Source organism: Hippoglossus hippoglossus, chromosome 6 (assembly GCF_009819705.1).
Source record: "Hippoglossus hippoglossus isolate fHipHip1 chromosome 6, fHipHip1.pri, whole genome shotgun sequence".
Taxonomy (NCBI): domain Eukaryota; kingdom Metazoa; phylum Chordata; class Actinopteri; order Pleuronectiformes; family Pleuronectidae; genus Hippoglossus; species Hippoglossus hippoglossus.
The window spans coordinates 17,083,018-17,104,396 of NC_047156.1; the positions used below are offsets into that span (position 1 = coordinate 17,083,018).

Below are 21,379 nucleotides of genomic sequence, written 5' to 3' on the forward strand. Positions count from 1 at the left end.
TAAAATGACATTTTAAGGCGGATATGACGTCTTTGGTTAATGTTGTGTTCCATCATCATTTAAACTGACCTAGCATCTGTATACACAACATCTATAGTGATGCTTACACCTCTTCAGAAAGTGTTACCTTTATGTAAAACCTGTAGTTGCAGAGATAAATTATTCATTTTATCTCATTTTCGAGCAGGGGCCTGATTTTAACAGGTTAAAATATGAAATGTTAAGTTTATTATATATATATATAGTCATATGAACAATTTTAACCTGTCAATTTAGGTCCCTCGACCTCACTTTCATGATAAGCTTACCATCTGGACTCAGATTTCAATCAGTTAGCTCATACACTGGACCAGTCCGCAAAGTAACTCACGCTTTTTTGCAAAATCCCGGAATCTTGTTGCAGTTTATAAGGCTATGTATTTTAGATGTAAAATGAGGCGTGACGCTGCAGCTGCATGGAAAAGTTCCTGCCTCAGATTAATTTAGAAACTAATTTTGGTGGAAAGGTTCGGAAAGTTCTGGCGTGTGGTACGTCTGTCTAATCAGTTACACAAAGGGTTTATGTCGGTGACTTACTGAAGGTTACTGTCCTAATGTATTGAGTTGATATACGTATGCTTTTCCAAAGTTTACTCGAAATGATGTCTACTTTGTTGTAGCCAGTTAAATAAGCAATGCATGTACTTCAGTTGTGTGCAGGTATTATTTGTTGTGTGTTGCATGAAGATATTGATTGATTATGGCTCTACTGTAAAACTGAGCTGTTCCCATAAAAGCATGTGTTGTCTTCCAGGCTACAGTCACTTAAGCCAAGCTGCCCAGACAAACTAAACAGCCAGACACTGTCTGCAGCTCAGGTTATATAGACATAACTGCAGTATTTGCTCCAATCAAAGATTAACTGCAGTAATTTTTCCATTGTTTTTTACTTTATCGGCATGTGGAAGGGATTATTCCTACAAATTTATTAGAAAGGGCAGATCATTGTTCTGCTGCATCCATCAGGACGGATCATGTAACACCTGAGCTGAGGCAACTTCAGTGCCTGCACATTGTTATAATCTCTCTCTTTGTCACAGTACTGTGTCTGAAATATGTGAAATGACCCTCCTGCCGAAATCTGACCCGCGCACACTATAAGGCCAAAAGTAGGTAGACACATCTGTCCCCTTGCTTTTGTTTACTGTCAGGCCAGTGCTGTTCTTTATGGTTTGGCTCCTGCGTTTCAATTACGGTAAATCTTAATTTTACAACATTTTTTCTGATATTTTAGACACCAGCTTACGTCCAACTTTGTGGCAAACATTTATGGGAACCATGAAACTGCTCTAGAGCACAAAGTGAGGTCCAATGAGAGTGTTGTTTTTTTTTGGGGTGGAGTTCTGGGTTTCCCTGCTCAGAAACCTGACCTCAACCGCATCAAACAATGTTTGGATGAATTTGAATGTCGACTTCTTGCCGAACACAGTGCCCAATGTCACTAATGCTCCTGTGACTGAATGGGGGGAAAATCCCAGGAGCCAGGTTTCCAATTCTTGTGGAAAGCTGTCCCAAGTAGAGAATGCTGGCTCATGCAGTCGCAGGTTAATGCTCATGGTCACAAGTCATATTCAGGGGTTTGATCATATCATAAATTGCATGATGCTATCAAATCAATAAGTAGTTGAATAATACTTTGATATAATAAGTGAATATTGTATATTGTTATATATTATGTTAATTTAGCATATATCAGTGTGAACAAACCATAAACCATACACACCATGTGAACAGCAAAGACATGAACAATTACCACCTGAGAACCTTCAACCAACTCTCCTCTGTCCAGTTACTTCAATAGAAAAAGTTTAATTTCACACCTCTTCTAAAACTTCATAACGTAATAGATTCCATATTACAGTTATACCACATTTCACTATGGACGTAGTATACTAGCAAACTAATACAAAGGTCTATAACTAATGTCAAAATCCAACTCTCATTGAGTGACACAGCAAAAAATAAAAGGCAGCACCCAGGGTTTTGTCTTGTGTCCTCTAAGACCTGTGTGGGCTGCGTCTGTCAGTGGCTTGTTTGGGTCTTTTTCCACCATGGCAGCGTGATACTTGAACAAGTTCTGTAAATGTAAGCACACCGAGCAGCTTCTGTACACAAAGGCCCGGTCGCCTGGTCCTACAGCTCAGCCCGGCTCAGCGGCATGGCCACTTATGGTGGTGTGAGCATAAACAAACACCTGGGCCTCTCCCCTGTCACCAGAGCCCCACAATTAACACACACACACACACACACACACACACACACACACACACACACACACACACACACACACACACACACACACACACACACACACACACACACACACACACACACTTAAACACACTTAAACACACTGTCACAACTGCTGCTTCTGACACAGGTTATACAGACACAATTGGAGAGAACAGAGGCCCTGGGAGTTTGGTTGAGTTTTATACAATTAATAAGATATCTGGTTAGTCCTTAGAACCAAATCTAGAAGACACTTTACCAAGGCCCATGCTTAAAGTCAACTTGTTGTTTTGAGGCTCCAGTCTTCTGCAGCGGCTGCGGGTTCGATTCAGGTTGTGGCCTTTCGCTGCATGTCTTCCCCCGTCTCTCCCCCTTTCATGCTTGGTCTGTCCTGTCCAATAAGTGTTCCCCGTAAATATATTTTAAAAAAGACAACTTGTTGGGATCATACTTGTGCAGCAATAGGCAACCTGCTGGCACAAGCGCTCCCGAACATAGCACAGCATCACAAGAGTAGCAGGGAGTGTTTACACACTGGAATCTGTGTTTGCCAGTGTTATCCCTGTTGAGTTCCGGCCAAGACGGCAGTAACAAACACATTTATTCACAGATCAAACAAAACACCATAACCACTGCTGATTGTAATGAGTGGTGGGGAAAGAACACATGGCTTCAATTGCCTCCTCTCTGCTCAATCATCAAATCTCTACAATCTTAATTGGGACATTAGGCTTCTCTTTTTTCTCCCTCCTTTTTTTCCATCATGTCAGCTCTCTGTGACGTACGTCGTTGAGAAGGAATAACACCGACTTCAAAGCCACAATATCAGCTTTTTTTTAATCGCGCAGACCCGGTTAAAAAATGGGTCCGATTGAGAACCTTCCATTTCCCATTCTGCTGTTATCTTGTTCACGTCATCTGGCTGGACTGTAGGTAGATTACTGGAAACAGAAATAATGGCTGCTGTGTTTATCGTGGCTTGGGCACTGTCCGTTCAGGCCCTGAACCAAGAGTAATCTGTCAACCTGCTGAGTGGTTGAGTATAAAATGTGGGAGTTAAACTGCAGCAGAGAGGAGGCAGGAAGGCAGAGGCCAGTCAGAGCCTATTACATGGCCCAAGACATTAAGATAAGCAGCAGAGGTGGAGGAGAGGCGGCGGGGCCGTTCTCAGAAGAAGTCAGACAATGTTGCAATTTATACAGTATTTCCTATTGCAGGATAATTAACTTGATGGAGGTTCATACTCACAGTTAGAATTCCAAGGTGTGTTTGTTTTAGAGTTTGTGAGAACAGGAGTGATTTTCCACTCCAGAGAGAGACTCCAGTTGACTGTTGGACAACACAACACTTTTAGTTTTTAAGGATAAACCAAGAGAGCAAGTTTGACCTGTGATCTTGGTTTGGTTCTTGTTAAAAGGTGCATACAACTACCCATCAGATTATGTTTACATACTGATTCAAAACAAATAATACAGCAGCAAATACAAGTATATATTTACAGATTGATCCATGATGAAATAATCCTTAGTTAAATATGTTTTTAAAATGTGATCGGCTCACAGCACTTGGTACAGGCTAGGTTTTATCTATTTATATAAAAACGTGCTGTCGTGGTCCTTTTTTAATCCTAATCCAAGTGCTTTTGTTGTCTTTAATCCCTCTGCAGCAGGCAGGATGTTTCTCTCACTGAAAAGCACATTTGCAGGAAGTAGCCATGTTCTTTTCTAAAAGTATAAAGCAAATCAAATCATTAGCATACAGATGTCATTTGTAGGAGACACTGTTGAAACGAAAACACACACACAGAGGAATGTAGGTATATCTCAGTGGACCAGATTAATTACTGTAACTGCAGAGCAAACCGCTGAAACTACACGTAAGAGGTTTTTCTGTGATAAAAGCAGAGTCACTTGATACCTGACTGACAGATTCCTCCAGTGAAAATGGCCGACCCTCTCATTTATATTCTGTGCTGAAGGCTCAATGTCAGTAGCCGAGGTTATTCTGCTGCATTAGCAGAATAGGAAGAGTGTCTGCCAGTTCTTCAACTTTCATTAAGTAAACCTTTTATGCCAAGCGCTGCTGCCTGCCCAGACCCCCCTGACAATAATGTACTAACTGTTCGCCCGCCAAACTATCAAACTATTTTATATTCCACACCTGCTAGGCATTACACACAGTGGTTCGACCTGGCCGTGCAAACACAACAGAACTTCCTTTGTTGGGGCCTCAGGACCATTAGACGGGGCGGGTACGGCTCGAAAGTGTTCAAGAAACAATTTATCAGAAGGAGATAGACACACTACAGGCCTTTGTGCTCCCTGTGACACCACGCTCTAACGGCAGGCATTTCCTGCTCCGCATAGGCAGGTTTTACAACATTTAGGGAGAGGTATTTTAATTGGAACCACCTACAGCTTGACAGTGGCCTCAGTTGGAGAAACATGGAAAAGCTGTTGAGAGCAGCTCGGGAGGCTCCAGCTCGGTGTCACACAGCGAACTAACCAGCACACTGCAATAAACAATATTTATGGTTTGATTTGTAAACCAGTCAGTAAATGTGAATATTTTCATCTGTCTCTGAGGTTGTGGCTGCAGCAGTGCGCCGTGTCTGTGGCTGTCAGCGGTCTGTCGTATTTCTCAAAGAGGGTGGGCTCCGTTTCTAATGAGTCGTTTATAACGTCGTCAGTGCAGCAACTGTTTTGCATTTGTTCTGTATTCCCATTGCATTGGGATGATCTGTGCATCCATTAGTTCATTAATGAGAGGGGTTTTTTTTTTCTCGGAGCATCTGCAGAACGTCTGTTTCATATGGGGACAGCACAGTAGGAATCCCATTTGGCTTTATTCTTTCTTCTTGACAACTTCAGCCGACTGGTTAGACATGAAAGACAGATGTAGCGAATGGCGTTATTCCCAATAATTTGGCACAACTGTACAGACACCAATGGCTTCCACATTTTGTTTTGTCCAAGCAAACACACATATGGACTATTCTGCATTCGCCCGCTCTTCTTTCTGTTCATTTTGATGTCTGGACTGAGTTTTAACTACCTGCTCTGCCAAACAACACCAGCTAATTAAAGTAATCCACTTTATTATTTACACCAAACTTGCTCAGAAGTTACATTTGATCTTATCCTACAAAATCTACAAAACCTTCTTGCTTTTGATGACAGCAGATGTTGTAAAACACATTGTGTGCACATGTCAGAGCAGACATCATGATAACATGTTGTTTTTTGGGGGATATTAACAACTGTGTCTTTCAGTGTGGAGCCTCTAGAATATATTTAGTCATTGAAATTTATTATATCTGACATATATATGTGGTATGTGGAGATGCAAAATAACATCCGCTGCAACTCTCCCAGAGTTGCAACGGGGGATATCATGTGCTATGCAGTGAAATGAAACGTGTCCTCCTTTGCACTTCATCTCTAACTTCTCACACAACCTCTTTCCTGCAGCTGTGGGAGACCATACATCAAACTGAGCCATGGGGAGGGCTCCATAGACAAGGGAGACAGGATACCACGGTCAGGTACGCTGTCACTCTTTGTTCTTTATAACATTACAACTGCTGCCTGGGAAGAGTGTGGGCATACAGCACGTACAGTATCACAGTGTTTCTCTCTGCCTCTGACTGCATTCATTACATACTGATTTCACAGCTTAATGTATACAATAGACAAAACACCCAATTTAAAGTATAGAATTGTTATTTTTTAACAAGATCTGTGAATTATTCTCTGAGAAAAAGGTGAAAATGCTGAAAATCACCCTCTCACCATGTTAAAAAAAGTGAAAGAAGGATTCCTGGATCTGCCCCCTGATTCACATCTGCTCCAAAAATGAACGGGCTCTTCCCTGACCCATATCACATCCTTCCACCAAGGCTTGGGGAAATGTGTTCAGTTGTTTTTGTGTGTAATCTTCCTTAAAAACAAACGAACCTACAAAACAGAATCTCCTTTTCTTTCCTATAGTAAACAGCTGCATAAAACCTCAAATATACAAATGCATTTTTTTATTGGTGTTATAGTGAAAATACAAGTATTTCCAATGTATTTTGCATATCTGGATTTTTGGTGTTTTTGTCACTAACTGGTAAACATTAGATTTTAATGTCACAGTCAGATATAGGGCATAGGGCAAGAAATTCTTCACAAATTCACAACGTTTCCAGCAATCGATCAGTAATATCCAAGACTAAAATTTGCAAATGTCCCAGTTTCCTTGATGATACAGACTCACAGGCTGTAAAAGCATCCACATCCACCAAGATGTGTTTTAAGCGGTAGCAACCATCAATTTGATCCAGTGTTAATGAACAGGAGCCTTTTTCATCTCTGAGACTTTCATTTTGTCAATAGCAGAAAATAACCAACTATAGCAAACCAGGATTAGTGGAAAGTGATAAACCAGAGAAGTAAATTCACAAGAAAAAACTGCTGATGTGCTTCAGTTTAAGGAGATTTACAGGGACTTGTTCCCTCCGGCGCTGTGACATCTCTCTTTTTTTCCTTTACCAGCAGAGGACCAAGTGGTTGTGTCATCAGACTATGACAGCACCCACGAAGCCAACCACAGTGAATGCAGCGATGTAGCACATACAGAAGAGGACACAGAGGAAGGAAAAGCCTCTGCCCAGAATGTCATCCTCCACCCACTAATACCTCCAGAGGTACAGTGAGTCTCTGACACACTGTGACTGTTAACTGTTAAAGAATAGCAAACACTCTTATTGTAACACACATCATTTTGTTCTATCTTAACCACGTGTGTGATCTTGAACAGGACCAACCAATGTTGGCTCCAGAGCCGTTAGTAATGGATGACCTAGAGCCTCTGATGAGTCAGCTAAACAATTGGAACTTCCCCATCTTCAGCTTGATGGAGAAGACCAATGGGAAATGTGGACGGATCCTCAGTCAGGTAAGTGCACCTGAGAGAATCAACCACTGAGCTCAGAGGGACGGTCTATAGGGTTAGGACCTGTCATACAAACTGCAGAGATAATTATATTCAGTAACATTAGGTTTCTTTACTCATTACCACAGAGTATTGACGGTCATATTAAATATTGAGAATAATATCATAATATCACATGAATAAAGTCATAAATGACAAAGTCACAATATTACGACAACAAAGATTTAATTTAATGAGATAAAAACAGGAGGTCTTAGAAACCCCTTTGAACATCTTGCAGATGAAACCAATGATATCCTCACAGTCGTTCACTACTATTCACCCTCTAAAATGACACTTAGCATCAAATTACAACTATATTCTAAAAATATGAATTTAAGTGGCCCTATTACATTGTAATTCATAAATATGTATACAAATATATAATAAAGGATTTGTGTATGTCATCCGCAGTATTAAAACCATACTCAAGGTTATTGAAACCTCTTTATTTGTACCTGCTGGTGTTTGCAGACTCTGACACTTTGATTTTCTGTGTTTCAGGTCTCTTACAGGCTCTTTGAAGACACTGGCCTGTTTGAGACATTCAAGATTCCTGTTAAAGAATTCATGAACTACTTCCACGCCCTCGAGAATGGTTACAGAGACATACCATGTAAGCTTCAACACCTCTCTCCTCTTATCTGCTTCATTTTTGCTCAGTTTATCGAGATCCTCGTTTGCAGCCGTAGCAACGAAACCAGCCACAAGAGGGAAACATCACACAGCGTTAAGTTACATGTGATGTGTTGTCACAAGGATCATAAGTAGCCCAACAGTGCGACCTGGTGGAGAAGGTTGCACCCACTGAGCAGACTTGTTTTCTCTCCTGACCCAGATCACAACAGGGTCCATGCCACAGACGTGCTCCATGCCGTCTGGTACCTCACCACGCAGGCTGTGCCCGGTCTGCCCAGCCTCGTCACCGACCACGGCTCTGCCAGTGACTCAGGTGTGTGGACTAGTGCGTGACCTGGTGTCGAGTGCTGGCGTGTATGTGAATCCATCAGGTCCGGAAAAGTGTGTTAAAAGTCGTTAATATTGATTAAGATGTCATATAAGAAGAATTGAGCCCTTCTTAGATAAACTTTTACTTTAAGCGATATATGACGGTGAGGAATTTGTATAAGTAGGCCAGACTTTTGTGTTTAGATTTTTCTTTCTATGTGCCTGCAGCATCACTGCGAGCCATCTCCGTCATGACAGAGCGTCAGACCTACAGGAGTGTGTGTTCTTATCCGACACACACTTTGTCTTATCTCACTCGGGCTCTTGGCTCTTGCATTTACGTACCAAACTCTATTTGAAGTCTAGAACAGCATGAAATTGAGGCAGATTAGAGTTCCCTCTCACCCATATTCCCTTAACCTCATTTGTATGCCTTACCAGGGCCATCCCTTTGATCCACATGTGAGTGGATTTGAATGCGTGTGCACAAGTGTGTGTGTATCTGTGTGTGTGTACATGTAAAATACAGTATGTCAGTTGTGTGTGAATTCTGCTCCTCACCCACATTGTCTGTCTCCCCCGTGGCTAGACTCCGACAGCGGCATAACACACAGTCACATGGGCTTCCTGGTTTCAAAGACCTACACTGTGTCAGAAGACGGTTACGGCTGCATGTCAGGCCTCATACCTGCTCTGGAGCTCATGGCCCTTTATGTGGCCGCCGCGATGCACGACTACGACCACCCAGGGCGGACCAACGCGTTCCTTGTGGCCACCAGCGCCCCGCAGGTACTCATGCACTGGATAAGCCTTTGAATTAGACGCAAGAATGTGAAATGTCATTTCTGGACTTACTGTCACACGCCTTTATTCTTTGGAATCCAAAAGTTTATCATTTGATTGGCATTTTTCCTCCACTATGTATATTACTCTGGCAAAAAAAAAAAATGTAACGAATCTTCAGCCTTTGACAGTGTAATTGAACAATCACCAATTACAGTAATGCCTCACTGCTTGTGACAGATGTTGACATGTCATGAGTTTGGACTTGTTTATTGGATGAAGATTTTCTGTCTCAGCATATTTCATTACTATCTTAGCCTTTCTCCAGAAGTTGGAGGAACAGGGCGTCAACAAATTATATTAGAAAATGACAATATAGTGACATTATTATTTACAATACAGTTCTGCATTCAACGTTTTATTTAATGAAAAGTATAAGTATTATACTTTAAGTACCAATTGTAAAAGTGCTAATTATGTAGCGAAGCCCATTTCACAATAATGCATTTTACATTTTACACACCTCAGTGGTTTCCGAACTAGGGGTCTGGACCCCTGGGGGTCAGGAGATGCTTTCCAGAGAGACATATATATTATATATTGTTTAAAACGATTCTCAATAAGATATTTTAGCCATTATTGTTCCAAAAACCAAAACATACTGGATATTTTTAAAATAAAACCTTGCAAATAATCATCAGCCTTCAGATTTCAGTGGTCTCCATGTGACCCCTGAGGTGATTACGACAGATTAGTGACACCATCAGTTGCATCAGGTAAATTTACAGCACCACAGGAAAACATTGTGTGGACGTAGGTGAATGTTTGTGAACTCCCTCAAATCAATGTCCTTTGAGATAAATGGGGATCACAAGACTAAGCTTATTTTGAAGGTTGTGCGCTGTTTGGGAACCTCTGACATCCATTACATCTTTTTCTCGGTTTGTGCAGGATTGTTGGATTCATATACAGCATATCGATTTTTAAGCTGGTTTATTGTAAAGTGTTTGCGTGTGTTCACAGGCAGTGCTCTACAATGATCGATCGGTTCTGGAAAACCACCACGCTGCCTCAGCCTGGAACCTCTTCATGTCGAGGCCAGAGTACAACTTCCTCGTCAACTTGGACCATGTGGCGTTCAAGCGTTTCCGTTTCCTGGTGATTGAGGCCATACTGGCCACTGATCTGAAGAAGCACTTTGACTTCGTTGCTGAGTTCAATGCCAAGGTAGTTTTTTTTTTATATAAAATGTTGAAAATATAAGATTTTTTATATCTGGAGGGTTTATGCATTAAATCCCTTAAAAATTATATATCAAACAAAATCATTACTATAAAAATGTATATGATTCTTTATTTACCTTTAACTTAGCCAATTTTAATGATCAGCTGTTTTGATTTTTTTTAAAGGAGCAGGACTATATGTGCATAACATTGCATCACTTGCAATATATTCAGCACACAAAGCCCCCTGTAGCTTTTCAATAACTTTTTTAAGTGCAGACAGAAAGTTGGCTTTGGATTTGAGGGTCTCAGGTTTTTCCATTGTGATTATTAGTACAGTCGTGGTGCTCGACGGCCAAGGCCTGTCAGCTAGCATTGAGCTTGCTGGCTTGGCAGCTAAAGTAATGTTTCTCACTATACGACGTCCTGCTCTGCTCTTCCTGGAACCAAATTAGCTTTCCGTGAAGTACCCATCAAGTTTTGATCTCATCAGTTTCCATGGTTATTAGATTAGAATCACAAAAACTCTGAGAATCAGTGTTTATCCTTCTGAAGCTCATTAGGCATAATTAGAAATATAAATTAATCTTTGGAGTGGTCCTAATCTATTTGAAGCTTAGTGATTGTTTCCTCTATAATTTTAAACAAAGCACATTTCATCAAAGAAAAAACTCCAGTGATGTGCTTTCCAACAGAGGTAGAAGCTACATGTATAGAAATCTTAAGTCGTCATTGCTTTTGACTCAATCACATTGCATCTAGAACTCTCTAGAGATCCTGCTGTCTGTCTGTCTGTCTGTCCTTCATTTTGTTTTCTTGACAACCACTCATCCCATTGACATCATATTTGGTACCAGGAAGTGCAGTGTCAAAGTTTTTGTTGTAAGACCCGAACCCCTTATTTAGTTTGAACTGCATTGCTGTGCACAACTGTGACATCACCTGTAACAAAGTCACCACAGTATGTTGCTTTAGGAGTCAGAACCATATGTAAATTATATAAAAAACATGGGTCCCAGTGCTGAACCCAGTGGAACTCCATGAGTAACCTCCACTGAAGATCAATTGTTTACATGAACAAACTGTAACCTTACCCGGTGCCAATCAAATGTTCCAATATCTGTAATAATAATAATGTTGTGACCTAACAAGACAAGTATAGAGACCAGTCCATAGTACGAGACCGTGTCACAATCATTGGTATCTTTGACCAGGGCTGTCCAGTCAATTCTAGGACCACCGGACTGGAAAATATGTCTGTCTGTCTGTCTTTCAACTTTCTTGACATTCTCATCCAGTTGACGTCAGACTATGTTGAGTACCATGAAGTGCAGTGTCATTAGTTTTTTTGAGCGCTTGTCAAGACCCCAACCCTTAGACCCTATTTTTCTTAAACTGCACTTTCTGTGCACAACTGTGACATCATCGGTATCAACTATCACTTATCACTTTAAAAGTTAGAACCCATTACCCCAATACTACATTTTAAATCATAATCAATTGTATCGCAGTTACGTAACATCTACAACATGTTTGAATATGTTCAATGTCAACATGTCTATTTGTCGGTCCTCCAGGTGGGTGACGATCCATCTACAGGTATCGATTGGTCCAATGAGAATGACCGGTTGCTGGTGTGCCAGATGTGTATTAAACTGGCTGACATCAACGGACCTCTGAAGTGCAAGGATCTGCATCTGCAGTGGACAGGGGGCATTGTCAACGAATTCTATGAGCAGGTCTGTGAACCATGAACTAAGACCTTGTCTGCTTTCGCTAAACTGAATATCAGTGTTCTGTTATTTTTGTATGCAGAGGAAAACCTGCACATTTTCGTTGCCACCTGGATCATACACTACAATCCAATAGAGTATTTCTATAATAGTTAATCATTCCTTTGTGAGAGTTTCAGTGTTTTTTAAGCCAAAACCAAAGTCAACAATTTTATCGTTTTGATTTTATTTTACATATTCATATAAAATATAAATGAACTTTCAATTACTCCCATACCCACATCAGTAAAGCTATAGCAAGAATAATTTAACACATGCATAGATAAATGAACAATAATATTCCATCTATCTAAATAATTCAAAACAGACGCCTCTATCTCCACTTGTGTTGTTCCCTTGAAAACTTTATACTTGAACATCTTGTCAACCTTACTGCTGACTTGTGACATATTTTATTATGAAATCTTTTAGGTTCACTAAACAAGAAAGAATTTCAACCACTTTAGTTATGGGCACAAAATGAAGGCATGACAGCTGCAGCGTAGACATCTAATATTCTTAATTTATTAAATTTGTTCTTACTGATAGTATTAGCTAAAGGAAGCATATATAAGATGAAATATATTGGTCCCAGTACTGAGCCCTGTGAAACTCCATAACTACCCTTTGTGTCCAAGAGCATTTGTTAACATTAACATTAACCTTTAATCCCAATCAAATGTTTCAATGTCAGTAATAAAATGTTGTGATTATTGGTGTCAAATGCTGCAGAAACATCTAACCAGAAAAGTTTAGAGAAAAGTCAAAAGTACAAAGCTGTGTCAAAATGATTGGTAACTTTATCAGAATTTTAGGCGATTCTAAGGCCACAGTTCAGGATTATACCTTTTTTCCAGTTGTGGGAAGAAGGAGATGATTTTTTTTGCTGATGGTGACAATATTATTCTTAAAGAAGCACATAGAGTGACAGTTAAATGAATAGTTATTAGAGTTTATTACAATTAGAGTCATGACTCTCAGCCTGGCTACAGTGATGAAGAGCAATTTGTGGATGTTCCTATTTTCCTATTTTAATGATGAATAATAGGAGGTTCTGGCAGTATGGAGGGCTCCCTTGTAGGCTATTAGACTCCCCAGCTAACACAAAATTCTAAATTGGTGAAATGCCACTTTCTGTCCAATTTTCGCAATGTCTGCATTGCACCATGGAGCTTACCCTCTCAGATTTACTACCTTCTTTATCAGGGAGGCGAAAGTGTCAAGTGTCGTACGTAGTGATGTTGCCGAAATATCAATAAGACCAGATACTTGTGTGCGAGTAAAGTTGAGATAGCTTCCCTGTATTCTTTCCTGAACCAAATTAAATGTTTCCTTTAATTGAGTCACAGCATTGACAGCCTTAATTAATATTTACCCCCCTTTTTTTATTTAATCCCTCCAACATACGCAGGTGTAATTGTAGTTCTTCCTTCCTCCCCCTCTCAATACTAATAATAATGGGCTAAGTATTTACATATCTTCAACAAATGCATTTATTGTCAGTGTAATTTCATTATGTTAGGACTCATTTTAGATAAACAGTGCAGCTGTAACAAACAGAATTGAGCAAAGCTTTCGAACTAATTCCACATTCAGTGACCTTTGTCACAATACATCCTCTTGGCACTGAATGGCAGCTAATCTCTGCTAATTGCCTCTGGGTGAAGCACAGAATGCTCAGGCCCTTATTTACCGTTTACTTCAGCTACACAGCCAGCTTGTTCCGAGACACTGAGGTCTATGGGAGGAGACACAGATAGCCGGAGCCTCACAGGAGAAATGCTCTTCAGGAACAATAGTTTTAGTGCCGCGAGATGTGTTGACGCAAGCAGGGTGCCCAGGCAACTGTCATTGAGGTGGAGCGGACTCTGGTTACACCGACAGCCTTGAGAGACCAACAACCTTGGAAAAAAGCAGCAAAGCAATCCAGCGTGCGTGTTCCAGCATGTATGGAAAGCAAATACAGACAAGCACTTGATGTAAAGCATTAATTTGCAAAACACAACCTTGTAATGCCTCTGAACTCTGTTCAGGATGTAGTCATGGTGCCAGCTGGACCTATTCCTCTTCATTTGTGTTCACCTGTCAGCAAATACCATCAAATTGGAAACCTGTCTGAAATCCCATTCATTGAGGACTTTCACTGTGCTTTACACTAGCAGCTCAATGAAGTAACAGAGGCATTGTACTATACAGAGTAGGGGACTGGCACTTGGGGTCAGTCACCAAGGCAACCAGCAACCTTGCTATAGCTGTTGCTCATTTCCATCCATATGGACACCACAGACAGCAGACACGGACGCTTTTGACTCGTTTCCAACACTAGCGTGTGTCTAAACAGTAAATTCATTCCTTTGTTAGAATAACACTTAATAACACAGGCCCAGTTTATTTTAATTGCTATGTAAGTGTAAATCTGTCACAGGTTCCTGGAAAGGAGGCTGTAATTATAGACTAAATACAGGGAATTGGAAACAGTGTTCTCAGTTGATTAACTCCAAGTCTAGCTGAAGCCAAAGCACTGAGTCATTTATTCAGTGCCCAGCAGGTACAAAGGCACATTTGTCTACAGGTGTGAATACAATTGAACATATAGAGAGTTGGAATATCTACAATAATAGATAACTTATGAATAAATAAATGAGTAGTTATAATACTTCAGTCCTTCCAAGGACTCTGAACATCTCCATTGGTTCTCTGTGATGGCTCTTTCTGGAAAGCTATTAGGAAATTACAGACATCTCAAAGTGTTCCCAAGGTTTTATGTAAAATAAATGTTCCCTGACCTTGCCGTGTGGATTCTGTGTTATGATTAATGCTATAGTGAATGTCAATGGGGTTATCGTAGCAGGCAGTTCTTCACCTTGGTTTAATTCATTTACTGTAAGTCTCTGCACTTCCTTTTTATTATCTCTGGGGCGGGTAGGTCAGGGCTCGGAGCACGGTCTGAGCATCAAGTCTGAGGAAGACAAAGATATTTATACAGCGCCATTCAGACACAAGTAATTCAGAGTGTTTTATAAAGACATGGAAATACATTAAAATTACAATTCAAAGTGCTGTAGTGTGTCAAAAATAATTTGAATTAAAAAGAGCATTTTAAAATTACATATAAAAGACAAAGAAAGGAAAAGCAAGAAAATAAATAATAGTTGAAGGTTAAAAGAGGTTTGGTAAGCTAACACTCGGCTGGGACCCAGAACAATGGTGGCATCCCATCACTTGGCAGCAGCGGTGAAGGGAGTACTCAAATATTTTACTCAAGTAAAAGTACTAAAATATTGACACAAATGTTTTCAAATATAAGGATAAGTACCACATGAACTTTTCTAAAACAGAAAAACAGAGTGTAGCCCATTCCCTAATGCAACGGTCCCCTCTCGGTGAAACAACAGAGTTTCTTCTATTGGAGGCTTTTCTGAACTGAGCTGCAATTTTTTTCTGTAATTTCCCTTCTGGGATGAATAAAGTGTCTATCTATCTATCTATCTATCTATCTATCTATCTATCTATCTATCTATCTATCTATCTATCCATCTATCTATCTATGCTACATAATTATGGCTGAGTCTCAGCAAATGTATTTTTGATGTTTCTTCACCAGTGGTGCTGCTCCTGCAGGAGGCGGAGTTTCGTGTTACTCGCCCGCTTTGATCGGATCAATTGATCAATTCCTCTCCTGTTATTGATTGTCACGAAAATGAAAACAATGGGAATGCAATGCATTGTAAAAATGGAGTAGAATGATGTCAGCTGATATATGGAGTAAAGTGAAAAGTGCCTGAAAATACATCTACTGAAGTAAAGTAAAGATACATGTACTTAAGTGCAGTAACATCAAAGTAAATTGACTTTGTTATATCAGACCACTGCTTGGCAGCCGAGGTGTAAGCAATCATTGATTAGTGTTGACAAGCCGTCACTGCATTCAGCTGGTGTTTAATTTGCACTAATGTTTCTAATGCTTTATTTAGGGAGATGAGGAGTCCAGTCTGGGTCTTCCCGTCAGCCCCTTCATGGACAGAGCAGCACCACAGTTGGCCAAACTCCAGGAATCGTTCATCACGCACATCGTGGGACCGCTGTGCAACTCGTACAACTCAGCCAGCCTCATACCTGGACGATGGGTGGAACCCAACCCAGAGGCAGAGGAGCCAGAGATGGAGAATGAGGAAGAGGATGAGGAGGATACTGCAGAAGAAGACACATCCACCAGCTCAGAAGCATCACGTAAGCGCCGTGATCCAAAACTCCAAATGTAGAATGCCTGGTTCTGTATTCATTTCTCTGCTATTGCCATAGAAATAGCAAACAAATAGATGTTGTGCTTTTGATTATACAATATAATATTGAGTACTGCAGGACATTTACAAACTGATGATTACAAAAGTTCTATTATTATCATTCTTAGTAATTTTAGTAGTAGTAGTGATGTGTTTGCATAAAAACGTTAGACAATAATGCATTATTATAGATGTCATAAAGAAATATAATGTGCCTCTATGGTAATCAACAACAAAAAAATGTGTGTAGGGAACTATTTTTATTACTAGTTAAAAGCTGAATAATCACGGACCTCTAAAGTAATGACTAATGACTAAGTATCAAAAGTGAATGACTATGAAGCTGCTTGAGGCTTTTAGTCAACAACAGCAGCAAGAACAGTTGAGAAGCAGCTGTGACATAAAACAGCTCGATGCACTTATCCTATGAGTGCACTGATAATTAGCTGCTATTGTACATTCATTTTAAGATGAATGAACTTAGTTCTTTTTTTTTGTTTACAGAGAAAGAAGCTACAAAGAAAAGGACGAACGTCTTCTGTCAGATCACCCAGCACCTGACGGAGAACCATGAGATGTGGAAGAAGGTGATTGATGAGGAGACCCAGAAACAAGGCCAAGGAGCAGAGTCTGTCCATTTAAACAATGTAGCTGAGCCTATTCTGGCTATTCACGAGGAGGAAGAGGAGCCAGGCAGCAGAGAGGAGCTGCTGGAAGGAGAGGATCCTGAGGAGGAAGTGGAGGACGCGGAGTGGCCCGTGTCTCCGCTGGAAGAATCTGAACCTCCAGAGGAACTACAGGAGGAGGAGGCGCAGTGAAAAAAGCCCATGGGAAAAAAGGCGTCAGTCAGGGCAAGGACGTGAAAAAAGTATTTCTTTGTTTCTTATCCTATCAACTGACTCCTGTTCTTGCCAGCACATCACTTAGACACAACACTGTAGAAGTTTTGGAAATGTGTGCCTATACAGAGAAAAACAGGGTGGGAAAAAATTTGTGCTTTACACATTTTATCTGAATATCCAAAACATTTAAAGGAGCTTTCCATATTGCAATACGGGATTCTTCGTGTACTTTGGGATACAGACTCTTTTGCTACTGTCAAGAGAAGAGGAAGACTGCTTGCACAGACCTCAACCCATTGTGGTAACACAGGACTGCAGAAATTTGCTGCCAATTTATAAATAATTATTTTCAGAATGCAATTATATATAGACATCACAGTTACCTGTAGTTGTGTTTCAATTTTAGCAAGAGTTTTGGAGGTCTCACATGGGCCATAATATGTTTTTTTTTCTATGTATGGATCATAAAGGGAGTCAATCAAATGAGGAACATTGGTGTATCTTTCTTCCTTTCAACTTCTGCCAAATTGAATCACTCACCTCCGCATTGTCGCATCAAACACAGATACTCATCACTCATTTTGTGTTTTACAGTTGTTGCCAAATTAGGTACTTTATATCATTCAGTGTAGCCATATTAGTTTAGGGAGGAGATCTCCAGGCTCCTCACACTGTCTGTGTGTTTGCATGTGTGCGAGTGGGTCTTCGCTTAAACTGATGCGCTCATGTGCACAAATTCTTCTGCAGAGGACGTAGATGAAGTCAGCAGATTACCTCTTATTTGTGCCGTCTCTGGTCTGCAGTCCCAGGGAAAACATAACGATCACTGAACATGCTGCACTGACAAAGCAACACTGAGTTGCTGGAAATGAATCTGTGCAGACAAAAGACACAAAAAAGGGGAGACACACAGAACATACCATAAAAGTACCAAAGTGTTAGGAGGAAAGTAAAAGGGAAAACAACAACGCAGGTAATCATGTAAGAAATATATATTTTGGAGCCAGAAAGCCTAACCTATTTAACACTCAGAGAGTGTGTACTTCCGCCAAGGTCCAACAGTCCCCTTAATAAGCCACATTTAGTTTCTCTAGATCCAGATTTTTATTTGGATCTGTACCAAATTGCACTCACTCCTAAATATGCCTGATTGTTCTCATCAGGATACGTGAATTATTCTCAGAGAAATCAATGAAAATGTTGTAAAACACCCAACGTCACGATGTTAAAGAAAATGAAAAAAAGAATTCTGAATCAGCCTCCTGATCTGGATTAACCCCAAAACTTAGTGTGTCCTTCCCTGACCTGCACTGCGTCCTTTGACCAAGTTTAGTGGACGTGTTTCCATAATCCTGCTAACTAACAGACAAAAAAACACAGGCGGAAATATAAGCTCCTTGGCGGAGGTAAAAAGTCTATAATCTTTGAATTCTTTGAAAAAGACCACAGGTAGACTATTGTTCTTTTGTCTTTTCAGTAAATGTTGGCCCCGCTCAGTTTGCCGGCTCAGTGTGCTGTATTATGCTCTAAACTTACTGGTCCTCATCATGTAAACACCCGCAAACGATGCTGACCTCTTACCCTCAGGAAACCCTCAACTGTAGAAAGTATCACTTGCGAGGACAGTAAGTTAAAAACATACAGGGACGGTAGGTTACTTTAATATAATAGTAATAATAATATTAAATCTTCTGCTTTGACTTTTATATCTTCTTTGCAGAGTCGTAGTTCATCTGCCTGAACTCCTCTTCCAGCACCTCAGGGAGATATTCATTCTCTCAGAGTTTAGAGCAGACAGAGACTCCAGAGTGCATCATGCAGTGAGGAAGATATACTGTTAAACTGTTGGGGTTGGGTTAGTTAGGGTTGGTAAAAGAGCAAGCTGTGTTGGCAAGTCTTCAACATCAGGTAATCTGTCCTCAAAATATTGACGGGAGCCAAAACAAGCCTCTGAAGCTATAGCTTACCTTATGATTGACCTTTTTATGGTGTAAGAAAAGTTATGAGGGAATGGCCAAGATAACAGTGACGACTGGTGTTTGTGTTATTTTTGTTTCAATTTTGCACTTTGAAATGTCAAACTTGTCATTTGGAATATTTTGTCGCTCATGCTTCCTCCATGTTAATTTTGCTCCCCATTGGCCCTGAAATATTGGTTTATGATTTTTTTCATGATGAAAAAACCCCGCATTAGTAGCACAATGCCTAGATTATCTATATACATGTATAATGCAAATCTTTGGGACATTGTTTTCTTATTGCTTCATAATCGCTAAGATTTTTACAGACAGCTAGTGAGAATCTTAGTTTTAGTCACCCCCAGGCATTTAACTGTAGAAATCAAAAAATACAATGCAAAGAGAAACTGTTTTCTACGATTTTTCCAAAGGACATGAAAACATTTTCAACACCGACATGTTCATGTGATGAGAGTAAATGTGACTTGACATAATAACAGGACACAATGACAGCTTAATGATCAGGGACTTGATGCATGACAAACTGTTTCAGCTGTAAAACTCAGTCACATAGCAGCCCCCCATACTTCCCATGAGGTAAACCAGTTACATGTGTGACAGAATGTCTCAGCTGAATATCCCACTTTCATTTAATAATTCACATTTAAGCAGAAAATGTGCAGGAGGGACCCATGAATAGAGTTTGAGTGTAATTAGTAACATGCTCCACGCTGAGTTGTCGAATCAGCTAACGGTCACATACATGTGCAGCGAGGCAATATGTAATGAACTGCCGATCTTATCCACTTCTCATGACCTATATGCACATCTTCATGTGGCTCATGAGACGCAAGCCACATCTCTTTATGGGTTGGTAACTCGTACTGTAACAGGGCTTTCAATCATAACCTGATTTCTTTAAACTAAAAGAAGTGGAGCCCTTAATATCAATCAATCAAATTTTATTTGTACAGCCCATATTCACAATTCACAATTTGTCTCATAGGGTTTGCAGCGATTTACGATTTAATATGATATGATGGAGCTTTCCTTTGATCAAAGTAACATTGTAAGACACGAGTGTAGAACATCATGTCCTTGTGTCCTGCGTTAGCATTCCCTCTTACCACCTAATGTTCCTGTCTGGGGGTGAATAGCACGCTACATCCATTATGACCCATTTACTGCTGCCCTCGCTCCACCACAGTCTGTGTCTGGCTGCAGAGGGGGGGGGAGGCGGAACTCAGCCTCCTGCAGTTTAGGCCCCACGAGTTGAAGGTAATTGGTTGACCCACTGATTAGAAAGGCATCAGACAGAGAGTCATTAGCCAAAACCCTGATATCAGAGCAGAATTGTCAAAGGCCACTGAATCGAACAAGCTTAATTATTTTTTGGGCTTCTATTGATAGAAGCCCAAATCACGTCATCCATTGTGTCTTGTGTCCAACATTCCTGCTGTTTTCTGTACATCGCCTGCTCCTCATGCCTAATGAGACATTGGTTATGTTTTCTACAGCTTCACGAAAGATAGCGGTGATATTTTATCTGAGAACTACTGGATTGTATCACTCCATGGGATTTTCTGCAGAAGTGACCAACAAAAACATCCCACAAGTTAAACTCTCTATTTGATCGAATCACTCTGAAAATGATTTGATTTATTCACATTGACTCAACATGATGGAAAACGCTTCATCAAATGTGATCTTTACATTGGACTTATATGATAAAGATAGGATGAAATGTAATTGAAGTACATAAAGTCATCTTTTAGGCATGATTCTTTTTTGAGTGTAATATTCTTTGGGATAATGCAGCGTCCATTTCTAGTTTCCCTCTCAGCTCCTGCTTTGTGAATGTAAACAGTTTGTGTGTGTGTGTGAGAGAGAGTTGGAGAGTGTGTTTGCGTCTATTTGAATTCTTCCACTGGCCTCTCTAATGTGACATGGCCCGTTATTTGACTAACTGTACTGTTGAGAAATGAGGGACGCAGTAAGCGATGCCTCAGTTCTTCTCTTGGATCTTCTCTTCTCTGGATTCACACACGGCCGCACATTTGTCCTTGCGCTTCCTCTCACCTTGCAGAACTTCACCAACAAATTCCCCATGAAACCTCTTTAAACCATCATCTTTAAAGGCGATGGGGTTCTGTTTGTTTTGTTCATTTCTTCTTCATCATATTTTTGTTGTTGTTAACGATGCATGCATTCTGCCCCAATCACATCAGCCTAAAGTCAATACTGAGATCAGTTTTGATCAGTGTGTTTTTAATGTCTTAATTGGTTTTATTTCATTGTCATACTTATTCCACACTTGTAGCATAA

At 40.3% G+C, this 21,379-nt stretch overlaps 1 protein-coding gene across 2 annotated transcripts in view; it reads left to right on the plus strand.

Moving 5' to 3' along the window:
- The window catches only part of LOC117763341 (cGMP-inhibited 3',5'-cyclic phosphodiesterase A-like), a 75,712-nt gene extending 57,733 nt beyond the window's left edge, over positions 1-17,979 (plus strand). The window contains exons 5-14 of one of the 2 annotated variants that reach the window (XM_034588379.1): positions 5,742-5,815; positions 6,807-6,958; positions 7,072-7,209; positions 7,750-7,861; positions 8,084-8,197; positions 8,783-8,982; positions 10,000-10,203; positions 11,777-11,938; positions 15,946-16,201; positions 16,759-17,979. In XM_034588379.1, the coding sequence (XP_034444270.1) occupies positions 5,742-5,815; positions 6,807-6,958; positions 7,072-7,209; positions 7,750-7,861; positions 8,084-8,197; positions 8,783-8,982; positions 10,000-10,203; positions 11,777-11,938; positions 15,946-16,201; positions 16,759-17,072 (1,726 nt within the window). In that variant the 3' untranslated portion in view covers positions 17,073-17,979. The remainder of the gene's footprint in view (positions 1-5,741; positions 5,816-6,806; positions 6,959-7,071; positions 7,210-7,749; positions 7,862-8,083; positions 8,198-8,782; positions 8,983-9,999; positions 10,204-11,776; positions 11,939-15,945; positions 16,202-16,758) is intronic. The other variant, XM_034588380.1, reaches the window with a different exon arrangement.
- The last annotated feature ends 3,400 nt before the right edge of the window (positions 17,980-21,379 follow it).